General features: G+C 38.0%; 2 protein-coding genes across 3 annotated transcripts in view; both read right to left on the bottom strand.

Moving 5' to 3' along the window:
• LOC110809254 (uncharacterized) overlaps positions 1–8,283 on the bottom strand; it is a 32,333-nt gene extending 24,050 nt beyond the window's left edge. Inside the window, exon 1 of one of the 2 annotated variants that reach the window (XM_088208734.1) lies at positions 8,111–8,283. The gene's annotated coding sequence lies outside the window, so the exon portion shown is untranslated. The remainder of the gene's footprint in view (positions 1–8,110) is intronic. The other variant, XM_022035021.2, reaches the window with a different exon arrangement.
• LOC148252941 (uncharacterized) lies at positions 865–1,436 on the bottom strand. The gene is made up of 2 exons (XM_088207842.1): positions 1,281–1,436; positions 865–1,215 (listed from the first exon to the last, which is right to left on the bottom strand). Exons 1-2 carry the CDS (start codon positions 1,434–1,436, stop codon positions 865–867), a joined length of 507 nt encoding a protein of 168 aa, XP_088063968.1.
• Positions 8,284–12,846: the final 4,563 nt, after the last annotated feature.

Raw genomic sequence — 12,846 nt, 5'->3', positions numbered from 1 at the left:
TGCGGTGTGGGAAAGATAAAGTATCTAGGCCTAGCAGTTTCAACATGGTTTTTCTCTAAAAGATTCTGCAATGTGATAAAGGGCGGCATTGTTTAACTCTCTAATTCAATTTCATAATTCGGAATCCTTCATCAAATGTTTAAATTCAACCTTTTTGGTGCTTATTCCAAAGGTTGAAGGATAAACTAGTATAAAGAATTTCAAACCCATCAATTTCGTCGGATGTATTTATAAACTCATAGCTAAAGTTTTGGCGAGGAAATTGGCTAAGGAGATTGGGGGTGGAGGGGGAGTATCAGTACACTTTTGTGGTGGTAAAAAAATTTTAGATGCAGCCTTAATTGCAAATGAGATAGTGGATGAGCTGAAGCACAAGAATTTGGAGGAAGTTTTATGCAAGCTTGATATGAAGAAGGCTTACAACCATGGGAACTGGGGATTCTTTAATTACATGATGGAGATGATAATGGTTTTGGGAGTAAACAGCCTACATAGATCCAATCCTACATTTTTATAACCTTTTTTTATTGTCATGGTTAATGGGGGTCGATCATCTTTTTTTAGAGCTACTAGAGGCCTCAGACAAGGAGATCATTTGTTGCATTTACTGTTTGTCATTGTTATAGAAGCACTTAAGAGAATGCTTATGAAGACTAGAGACCTCAAGATGTTGAAGGGTTTGAAGGTGGGTGATGGCGAACGAGTGGACGAGGTGACTCATTTTTTGTTGATGATATTTTGCTTTTCTTTTTTCTTTTTGAAGTACAAAGTGAAAAGTATATTACTATGAGCACCAAGGGGGTGTAACCCATGTATAAATTTACTAAGCATTCATTGCAGCAAAAAGGTTACTAAATTCCTCCTTTACCAATGGAGAGTGACCCAACAACAAAAAATCAAGGGTCTTAAATCATCAATTCTTAAGAACATTATAACATTAACATCATCAACCCCCTCAAAAGTCCTACTATTCATTTCCTTCCACACAAACCACATAATGGAGAGTGGAATCATATCAGCAAACATACATGTCTCCTTCAGAAACTTCCAATCCCCTAATTCCCCTCCAGCCGACCCAGCCACCACCCATTTAATTCCCGGAACGCCATATACCACAGACCATAGCTTATACACAGTTGGACACCATAGCAGAACATGGTTACTGCTTTCCTCAGCCCCATTGCACAGAGAACAGTCATTCACTAGGATCATCCCCTACTTCTCAATTTATCAATAGTTAGGATACATTTCCTAAAGGCCTCCCATGCAAAAAAAGATACCCTTGGAGGAACTTTCACCTTCCAAACCTGTTTATATGGAAAACTCGCAGTCCTATAATCGCTTTTAGTTAGCCATATATACCAAGATTTTGCTGTGAAGAAACCATTTTTAGTTAGCTTCCACAGGGGTTTGTCATTGCTATCATCTAAAGCCATGCTCGAAATTGCGCCCATCAGCCTTTCATACTCATTTAATTCTCAATCATTCAAGTTTCTGGAAATCAAGACGTGCCAGTCTCTCATTCCACCTCCCACATCCACATAGCAATCACAAATCTTTACCCCCTTATTCTGTGCAATACTGTAAATCCAGGGAAACTGATCTTTGAGCACTCCCCCATCAGTCCACTGATCATTCAAAAAACTAATTTTATCACCTCTTCCCACTTTCGATCTGATACAAGGCTGAAACCTCCCCTTCCCGCCCCCAATTTTTTTTCCACAAACTCTTCCCATGGGAGTGTAAAGTCATGCAGGTGAACCACCCATTGCCTTCCACCCCAAACTTCACAGCAATAATCCTTCACCATATGCTTTTCTATTAACCAAATGTAAGGGTTCTGCTCAATATTAGATGTGTCCTTTTGAGTTTCCAAGCAGTATATGACCTCAATTAACCTCAGCGTTGGTGAGACTAAGTGATGGGAGGGATACTAGCAGATTGTCTAGTAGTCCGGGATGCAAGTGTCTCAATTTGCCAATCAAATATTTGCAAGGGTAGAGAGAAATTCCAGAATTGCATCAGTTGGAGGGTAGGCACTGGGAACGAGGTCAACTTTTTTAAAAAAAATAAAAAAGTAAGGCATATATATATAAACAAGGTACCAAGAGAGGGGGGTACCACTCATTTACAAAGAGAATTTACAACCGTGTTAATATATCAATGACATTCTCAAAGTCCACATCACTAATAATGTCATGACTTAACAATATTGACCCAAAATAATGTAACCACCTATGTTTCAGTCTGTTAATACTACTTTCAATATTGTCAAAAACTCTACCATTCCTCTCCTTCCATATGACCCAAAAAACTGTCAATGGAATCAAGTTTGCAGTTTTATTTTTTACAGATAGCCCATCCCACGCCCAAATTTCCTCTCTCACAGATCCAGCATTTACCCACTCAATTCCTAAAAATCCATAAACCATTTAACCAGATGCAGCCATTAACCAGGACCCTTCCTATAATCCACTTAAAACCCAGTTGCATGGTGATACACTTAAAACCCAGTTTCTCCATATCTATGTTCTTGCTCGATATAAAGACGTCTTAATCCAAGAGTCCTTCCTTGGTACCATGGAGATTGGTGAGTGGTTTAAGAGGTCAAAAGGAACATCAACGATTGGGAAGTCAATGAGTATGAGGCAATACTTATCGCCCTCTCTAGGGTTAGACTTGATGGGTCTGAGGATCATCCTATTTGGAGGTTCAATGCTAGATAGACTTTTTCTGTTAGATCCTTCTACAACAATTTGGTGAGAGAGGGATTATGGACAATCCTTTCAAGCAAATTTGGAAGGTTAATGTGTCGCCCAAAATAGACTTTTTGTTGGGGAGGCAATTAGAGGATGCACCTTAACACTAGAAAAGTTGATTAGGAGCGACAGGATCCTTGTGAACGGCTGTTTTTTGTGCAAAAAGTAAGTGGAATCATGCAACCATATCCTTTTGTAGTGCCCCTTTGTCTATAGACTTTAGACTCTTGCTTACAGCATTTTGGGTATCAATGGGCTGATGGCTGACTTAGTGAGGGAAGAGATTTAAGCGTTGAAGAGAATTAATTGAGCGAAAAGGTATGTGGGCTCATCCCATTTGTTACTTTTTGGGTGGTGAAGAAAAAAAGAAATAGAAGAGCTTTTAAGGGCATTGAAGTTAATTTTGATAGAGTTAAAGATAGTTAATTAAGAAATCCATATTTTTCTATTAAGGGTTGTCCTCTTTACTCTTTTGAAAATCTTGGGGACCTTATTTCACATTTTGATTGACATGTAAATATTTTTTATATATGTGTGTGCACCCTTTTGGTGCTTGTGAATGAATACTATACTATGTTTATTTAAAAAAATTCATCAATGTCATCCACAACTATTATTGATGGTAAGCCATGAGAATGGTTTTCATACTACAAAGACGTTACACAAGGGACTTGCAGTCTCTATTCTTTTTTACCAAGGTGGTCAATGTGTTAAGTTAGACGTTGACATGGAGATCGAAGGGAAGTCTGGTTGAGGGGCTTATTGTTAGAAAAGATATAAAAGAAGTGTCTTACCCTCAATTTGCAAATAGTACTACTTGATTTCAATCACATAATGATATCATAGTTTTGAATGTGCTCGCACTTGTTCAAGTGTTTGAGCACATATCAGGGCTCTGCATAAATATGGCCAAGAGTGAACTTGTTATTACCAATGTGGCAGCATAAATATGGCCAAGAGTGAACCAGTTGTTACCAATATGGCAAATGAAGTTACGAAGGCTTTGGAAGAGGCAATAGGATATACTATATTACCATGGCCAATTACCTATTAGGTGTTTTGTTGGGGGGCAATCCTAAAAATGCATCATTTTGGGATGTACTGATAAACAAAGTGTCCAAAAGACTAAAGTGTCGGAAAATAGAGTTCAGTTTCTCTGAGTGGTAGAATCACTTTAGTCCAATTTTGCTTGTCTACTATTCCGCTTATTGTCTATCTTCGTTCAAAATTCCTATTGGAGTAGACAAGAGAATAGAAGGGACCATGAGGAAGTTTTTATACGTTAGGACTAGGAAGGATCGTTAAGATCATTTAGTAAATTGAGAAGTGTGTTGTCAATCAAAAACTAATGGTAGTTTGAGCATTGGTAATCTGATATCCAAGAACTTGTCTTTGTTAGACAAATGGCTCTAATGTTTACTGCAATAACCTAGTCCTCTATAGCATAGGGTGATCGAAAATATCCATAGTAATCAATGGAATGGATGAAAGGTTGTAATAGGTAATTTCATTACCCATAATAGTCATCTCCCATTTGCATCACCTATATCTTCCCTTACATGCCTCAGGGTGGAAGATGGTTCAAGATTATTGTTCCAAGAGAACCTTTGGGTTGGTGATAGTCCATTGGTCAATTGTTTTCCTCATCTCTCTGACATTTCTTCAAGTCACAATGCCTCTATTTCCCATTTTACTTTACATGCGAAAATGATGGTATCCTAGAAAAGTCCTAATGATCGAAAAACCAATGAAATTTAACCTTGTTAAACATGATTCCTTATTCCTAGCAACCTAGTAGCAGGATTTGATTGCCCTTAGAGCCACCAGGATTGTAAACAAGTAAATCCTTTCTTGGCCACATCACTCATAACTTTAATTGTTATCATACTCCTTTCACCAATGCGTTCTTAAAAGCTAAAATTCTTTCTAAGATTAAGGTGTTTGTTTAGATTTTTTTCTTTTGAAATAAAAAGTGTGTATGTGTATTATTATTGGCACTAAGGGTGTTTCTGTCCATTTATAAAAAGATTTGCAAAACAACTAAATCATCAAGAAGGTTCCCTATCCCCTCTAGCGAATGAAAAGAATGACCCAACAACAAAAAACCAAAAGTTTAAACCATCTATTTTTGAAGAGATCATACCCATCAACATCATCAACCCCATCAAACGCTCTTTTGTCCCTCTCCTTCCACACAACCCAAAACGTAGTAAGCAGGAATTATTTCAGCTTGTTTCGTCCTACTACCCAAAAGATAGTAGTCAAAGAATTTGTCTTTGTTTGTTTAGATTGTTAATCTTACCAGGTTTGATATTAATGGGTGGTTGCAAATTTGTAAGGCTAATCGTGCTTTTTCGCCAGATGTAGGCAGTCCCTCCTTCTATGGATTTTTTCATGTGTCCAAATTTATATAGAGAGGGGGTATCACAAGAAACTAAAACTCTTTGGAAGGGCACCTTGTTTGCAAGCCAATAGATGTTATGGTTGGAGCTGAGTAACAGGATTTCAAGGACAATATCTTCCCCGTTCAAGTCTTGTGTGAGTGGATGACATAACCGGCCTCCTTATGGGCAATTTTTGTGCTATATAGAAATTGGGGGGACAATAATAAACTAATTTTTGTTGGGTTCGGTTGTAACTATGATTTAGAGTTCTACTACTAGAAGGCTCTATGAAGATATTTGTCCTCGGATATTGTACTTTATCTCTTCCTGCCTTTAATAACATTTCTTATTCTCTCAAAAATATAACATACCACTAAAGACCCCAAACAACTGAACAAATAATATCTTTTTTTCATATAAAAAAATAATTTTTATTCAAAAATAAGGTAAAACATTACAAAGAAAGTAACAGATAAGTTATCCAACTGAAACTAAAGAAAAAAAATAGAAAGTTAAAAAAAAGAAGATAATACATAAGAGGAATTGGATCACGTGACAATAGCATCACAATTCCTGTAAAGGACCGTGAGAGAAAAGATCAAAACATCTCCCATAAGCCTTAGCCTAAAGCGAAGCCATGAAAGTTATCTTTTCCCAAATAAACGTCTCCGGCAAAGATAGCTTGTCAAATATTCACCGGTTTCATTTTAATCAAATTGTACAAAGACCTGCAAACAAAGCATCTTGCCACAGTGTTCTAACATTTTTTATAACCCTGAATCCACCAATATTAGGGTTGATAAACATTCCAAAGAACAAGGAGTGACCCAAGATAAGTTAAAAGTCTCAAAAGCCTAGTTCAAACCTTCCATGCCATCTCACATTGTAGAAAGAGATGATTATGTGTTTCCCCTCCTTTATGACACATTACACACAAATCAAGAGACAAAATTCGATGGGACCTACAAACTGTAGCAGCTCATTGTTGTTTAGTCTATTTAGAATCCGTTGAAACCTTCACCTTAGAAGGGATCCTGACTTGGCAAAAACCCTTAGTAAAGGAATTGTAGTAACATCCAGGGTTTTTTGTTATGTGATCAAATAACGATTTACAGGTATAAGTAACCAATGATTCAAGGGTCCATACCCTGTAATCAGGTTACTCAGAGGGCTAAAAAGATTGTAATAAATTCAACATGGCCCACGAGTTCATCGGTTTCCCTATAATTAAACTGCTGAAAATATGAAAATTTTCAAATAAAAGAACTGTTGGAAAAGCAAAAGTATTTATTAATCTGAGCTTTGTGGCGGGATGATATGCAGAAAATATGTGGAAACTGGATACCCAAGGGTCAATTACCCCTCCCAAGATCCTCCTAAAGAAAGACCTTTAAACCATAACCCACCTTATATTTGGTTAGAGATGTATACATGCTAAGTAATTTTTTTTTTTAAATAAATACATGCTAAGCAAATTGGAAGATCACCTTTCATGGACTTTTGTGTTGGAGTGATCTCGTCGCCACTGCATCCCTAACTATTCCATTGACTTCCATAAACACTTCCATTTCTTTTATGCCACAAAGATTTAGGTTCCTGTGAGAAATGCTATAGCCACTTAACCAATAATGACAAGTTCCTAGATTGAATAATCCTAATGCCCAACCCTCCAAAATTTCTACATCTCTAAGTGACTTCTACTCTCCTTGCAGTTAGTTCTCTACCCATAGGAAATTCCTCATCACACCTCTAAACGCTCAATCACAGTGATGCGATCTTAAACAAAAGACAACATAATTATCTTTCCAATAATTATGTAAGATTCATTATCAAACTTATAGGCATATGATATGTAACTTAATGGAGTGGTCCTTCTCTTATATAGACTAATAAAAGTTTCATACCCATTTTTTAATTAAGACGAAATCCATGAAAAATCTCAAGGCCTCCCTTAAATAGTGTCCAAACACTAAAAACAAAGGCAATGAGCAAGCAATTGAGTACTACAGTTTTGTTCTTTGCCAAATCCCCATTAACTTCTTATTTTCTTATTTCTCGAACAATCTCTCTGACTAACTGACTTTCATTTTCTCATAGAACACCTCTTTAGATATTTATGGAATGAATTAAGGTTAATTTGCCAATTTAATAAGTTTAGCATAAACCTACAAATTACATCCGATATTTCTCATAGATCATATCTACTAAATGCCTTCTTAAACATCACGCTATCAAAATAACAATTTGTTCACCATGCTTGACCTCAAAAATGTCGTTGCAAAACGTATTTATAATAGTTATATAAAATCTTAATTCTAATAGAAAGTTTAACAATATATTAAACTATAAGTAAAATCTTAAAAGACACTCCATGGCTTATAATATTATATTACAAGAAATTGTATGTTAGCTAACAACATAATTCTTCATCTATTTAAAAAAATTCTAAGCTAAACCTGTAACATCCAACATCCCGGACAGTGCTATAAAGTGTGGTACGCCTTAATGGTCTAAAGATTCAAAAGCACCAACAACTAGAACTTTTGAGCTAAAGATTGAACCTGTACCAGGTTTGTCGTTTTACAAGTGGTATCAGACTCAACTTTCTACCACTGTCATTTTTTGTTCGGTTGACTCTCAATTCGTTTTTGCTTCTGCTGATCTTGGGTTTCGATTATGAACTCTATGTAAGGAAAATGTTTGTAACACCCCTCCAGAAGAAATGGAAAATAAATTTTAAGTATATATTAATGCCCTAAATATATCAAACACCATATTTACAGTAATAAACACAGAGCAGTTGTTGGGTGAGTATCCCAAATACGATACCTCCCCTTCCAGAAAAACAAGTTTAAGTGTGACGAAGCTCTCCGAATACGCTCTGTCTTATTTTCTTTTAACTGTATGAAGATTTCCTAAAGAAGATGATCAAAGGAACATTCATCTGAAGCAGAGAAATTAACTTACCTCTAAATGTCGAAGAAACCAATTGCTGAATCCATTGAGAGACGTCAAATTATAATACAAAAAGGAGGAAGCATTGGAGTACGAAAAGGAGAGAACAGTCAGACTTCTGACTTCTAATTGAGCAAGAAGGCGCGAGCGTCCGCAGCTGGCGGTGAGACCTCAGTGGGGTTGAATTATAATGAATTTGTATATAATTACAAAAGAAATAAAATTATATATATATATTTTTTTTACTTTTTATATATATTTTCTGGGATGTCTAATTAGACATTTACATTTGTAATACAAAACTAATTTTTTTTCATTAGATAGTTTTGATTTTAATACTATTTACTAAATTATTAATAAAATTGGCACACATGTTTTCTATATAATTTTAATTAAAACAAACAAAAAATTAATTTTATATTTGATTAAACAATTAATAATTTTTTAATTATGTTATTTAATTTTTTTATTAACATCAAATTTTAACTATTTTTATTAAATTTTCCTTTTTTAATTTGTAATATATATCATAATTATAATAATACAGCACCATTATTATCTATCACACAAACACTTAATCTTAGTCCGAAAATTAGAGAAAGTTATTATCTATCTTATAGAGTAAACAAAACTTTAAAATTACACCTTATTATATATCACAATAATATATATTATTACAATAATAAAATAAACACAACTAAACAGGTATTATTAATGTAACGCTCGGAACTGAAAAGGAGATAAAGACATGAATTGAATGTGGAAGCGAAACAATAAAGTTTATGGTTTATATTCTTTATATAATAATTTAAAATATTTAATAGGGTTACGGAAATGTCCATTCTAAAAAAACAAACGAAAATCAAAGAAATAAACGAAAAATAAACAATTAAGCATATTATGACGATCTTCACTAGCTTTTAAAGGAGTTCGGGTGGTAAACTATTCACAACTCTTTTGTTGATCGGGATCTGAGTTTTACTCTTCTTAATCTGAAATAGTTAATGAATTTGTGAGTTATACTAGCCTAGTAAAAATATCACACTACTCACCGATACAGAAAATAAATGTAATGGCCCCGGAATTTTAAAATGAAATATGTGTATTAAAAAGGTCAAATGCGGAAGGTTAATAGAAATTTTGATTAAAATCCCTTACACTAAAACAAAAACGTGTTCAAAGTATAAAAGAACAAACTAACTAAAAGAGAAACTCGAAAATAAAAGCTATAAATATAACTACGGAGTCTTCAGGCGTCCCCTTCGCCGTCTTCCTGCAGAACGGGCTCGGGAACAATGTCTTCTTGATCTGAAATGATTAAATAAGGAATGAGCTACACCAGCCCAATAAAGACATCACACTATCTCACCGTCACGGAGGTAAAAGTGGGTAGAAAACACAAAAAGACCAATGGAGCATAATTTACAACAAATTCTTTTATCAATAATAAAATCCTTTACTATCCACTTACCTCGGTGAAATTCATAAAACAACATACGAAAGCAATAACATTATCATCATCATGAAATCATATGAACTGTATAACATAATACTTATCACGCCTTTTGTAATTCAATCATTACACAACATATTTTTCCTCATTTACCAGCCTACTAGTATCCATGGGGATCCATAGGGGTCCCACTACCCGTGAACCCTTAACAATTGTAATCAGATTCCAGGGCCGTCCCCATAACCCGTCCGGTATGGGCGTCAAAACTATAAACCTCATTACCTCGTCCGGTATGAGGGTGAAACGGGTCGTCCCCATACCCCGTCCAGTATGGGCGCCAAAACACATAAGGTCTCCATACCCCGTCCGGTATGAGATACCACAATCCCGGTAGGGTTCCTTACGGACCCGGTCCGTCCACCATCTCCTAGGATATCTAGTCAGACTGACCACATTATATAATTATCAATTTACATAACCTTTCATTCCCCCTTTCCTCAGTCAGCATCATCAATTCACACACAGACAAGTAAACCAGTAATTTATGCCAAACAAGACAACATACAACATCGGGTTCTCAGTCATTCAACCCATAATCAATAAAACAGTGATATATGCACACGAAACTATGAAATGAAAACATCAGACCCCATACTGCATTTAAAACGGTAAAATAGGCCAAACAACAGCTGACCGAGAAACACACCAGACTTGGGCTCCATTAGCGACTTTAAACAATTTCACATATCTATTGATTCATGAAACACTGTTTTATCATTTATTGAACTTTAATACTGTGATAGGAAATAGGGTGAGGAGTCCTTACTTGTTTTCGGGTCTGAATACGGCTCTACAGTGCGCCTACAGGCTGTCCCTAATTTTCCCTGAATTTTTTCCTGGGGAACTGAAACGCACTACTGGTACCTGCACGTGTCCCAAAAAATACCAAATTAGACCCGGCGCCCCTTTCGACCAATATCGCAATTCCGGCACGGTGGTCCCTGCGATAAAACAACCCTAGGGCCCTCAGGGGGCCAAAAAATTAAGAAAAACCAAAGCTTACCGGCGGCAGTGCTCTCGGGTGCGGCGGCTCTCCGGCGAGGTTCATGTTTTGGTGATTTGGCTCCGATCAACCTGTAGAGAAAAGAATGGTGATCACGGTGATATAAAAATTGTATCAAATGGAGGCCGGGAAGGGCCTCATCGGAGGCAAAAACTGAGGAGGGACGAGGCGGCACCGCTGAGATTCGGCCGTGTTTTCCGGCCATTTGGCCGGGAGTTTGGCTTCGATTCGGCCATAGGGGAACTCAACATTGAAAAACGAGTCGGGGGTATGAAATTTTCCTCGATCGGCGGTCGAAAAACTCCCCGGTGCGGCGGCCGGTGGCGGCGGCCGGCTCCTCCGGCGTCTGGTTCGTCTTCTCCGGCGAGGGCAGGCGGCTAGGGTTTTTGTGGTCAGGTGTGAGGGTTTTATTTATACCCTTTTGCCTTTTAATCACAGTCGTACATCTTGATTAAATCTGGGCCGTTTGTACTTGATTAAATTTGGACCGTCCGTGCGCATGCATCTGGGCCATCCGTGCGCGTGCATCTGGGCCGTCCGTGCGCGTGCATCTGGGCCGTCCGTGCGCACGCTTGATCTGGGCCTTCCGTGCACGTGGGGACGCATCTGGGCCGTCCGATCGCACGCACGCGGATCGCCCACGTGGTCCGTTCCCGGGTCGACGTGGTCTTGCCACGCGGCAGGTCCTGGTTGGCCAAGGCTGCTGACTGGGCCGCTGACGTGGCTGCTGACGTGGCGCTGACGGGGCACAATTTTTCTAAATTGCGTTTTGCCCCCGGTTTCCGATTTTCTTTTCAAAAATACCCCCAAAATCCTAATTTTCACTCCTTTTTTCCAAAATCAATTTCAATTAAATCCAAATAATATTTTTACCCAATTTTATCATTATTATTATTTTTATTTTTATTAAATTAAATTAAATTAAATAAATAAATCAATTAAAATTTAAAAATTATAAAATAAACTAAATAAAATAAATAAAAAAATTAATAATAATAATAATAATAATTACAAAATTAGTAGGCGTTACAACTCTCCCCCCCCCCAAAGAAATTTGGTCCCCCAAATTTGCCTCTTACTATTGGTCGAACAAATGGAGATACTGGGCTCTAAATTCTGATTCCAGTTCCCAAGTAGCATCCCTGGGCGTGTGGTTCTGCCACACGACCTTTACAAATGATATTTCTCGGTTGCGGAGTATTCTGCTCTCTCGGTCCGTGATACCGACCGGTACTTCTTCATAAGACAAGTCCTCTTGGAGTGGAAGCAGTTCATGAGCCAAGACATGATAAGGGTCCGGGTTATATTTACGTAGCATAGATACATGAAACACGTTGTGAACTCGGGAGAGCTCGGGAGGCAGTGCTAGTCTGTAGGCAGCGGTACCAATCTTGTCTAAGATTTCAAAGGGTCCAATATATTGGGGGTTTAATTTTTCCCTCCTGCCGAACCTACTAATTCCCTTGAAAGGAGTGACCTTAAGAAACACACGGTCGCCTTTCTCAAACGCTAGGTCTCTCTTCCAGATATCTGCATAACTCTTCTGCCTACTCTGAGCTGTCTGAATGTTCTTCTTGATTTTAACTATCTTGGACGTGGTCTCCTCTACCAACTCCGGGCCGAACAATCTTTTATCGCCCACTTCCTCCCAACAAATCGGTGACCTGCACGGGCGCCCATATAGCGCCTCATATGGAGCCATGCCGATACTTGCTTGGTCGCTGTTGTTGTAAGCAAACTCTATCAGGGGTAGATGGTCGTCCCAATGGCCCCCGAAATCAAGGACACAAGCTCGGAGCATATTCTCAAGCGTACGAATTGTCCTCTCTGATTGTCCATCAGTTTGGGGGTGGAAGGCAGTACTAAGAGACAACTTTGTTCCCATAGCTTGCTGGAAGCTACTCCAAAACCGAGAGGTGAACCTGGGATCCCTATCGGACACTACTGTTACTGGAACCCCATGCAATCTGACTATCTTCCAGATATACATCCTTGCCAACTTGTCCAATGAATCGGTCATCCTGATGGCTAGGAAGTGGGAAGACTTGGTAAGTCGGTCAACGATTACCCATATGGCATCGTGTCCTGAACGCGCCTTGGGTAGCCCCGATACGAAGTCCATGGTGATATGTTCCCACTTCCATTCCGGGATCGGTAAAGGCTGAAGTAACCCACCTAGGCGCTAATGCTCTGCCTTGACCTGCTGACATACCAAACACTTAGATACAAAGT

The sequence above is a fragment of the Carica papaya genome, chromosome 7, assembly GCF_054855325.1.
Source record: "Carica papaya isolate Zhongbai chromosome 7, ASM5485532v1, whole genome shotgun sequence".
Lineage (NCBI taxonomy): Eukaryota > Viridiplantae > Streptophyta > Magnoliopsida > Brassicales > Caricaceae > Carica > Carica papaya.
Note: the sequence above shows the minus strand (reverse complement) of the source record. Positions and strands in the feature narration are given on the sequence as shown.

What these genes read in the sequence shown, in the direction of transcription:
- LOC148252941 (XM_088207842.1), bottom strand. Translation starts at nt 1,436, where the DNA reads ATGGCTTTAGATGATAGCAATGACAAACCCCTGTGGAAGCTAACTAAA. An exon ending in AGGTGAAAGTTCCTCCAAGG is followed by an intron (nt 1,216 to 1,280) that starts GTATCTTTTTTT and finishes ATTGAGAAGTAG; the next exon opens with GGGATGATCCTAGTGAATGA.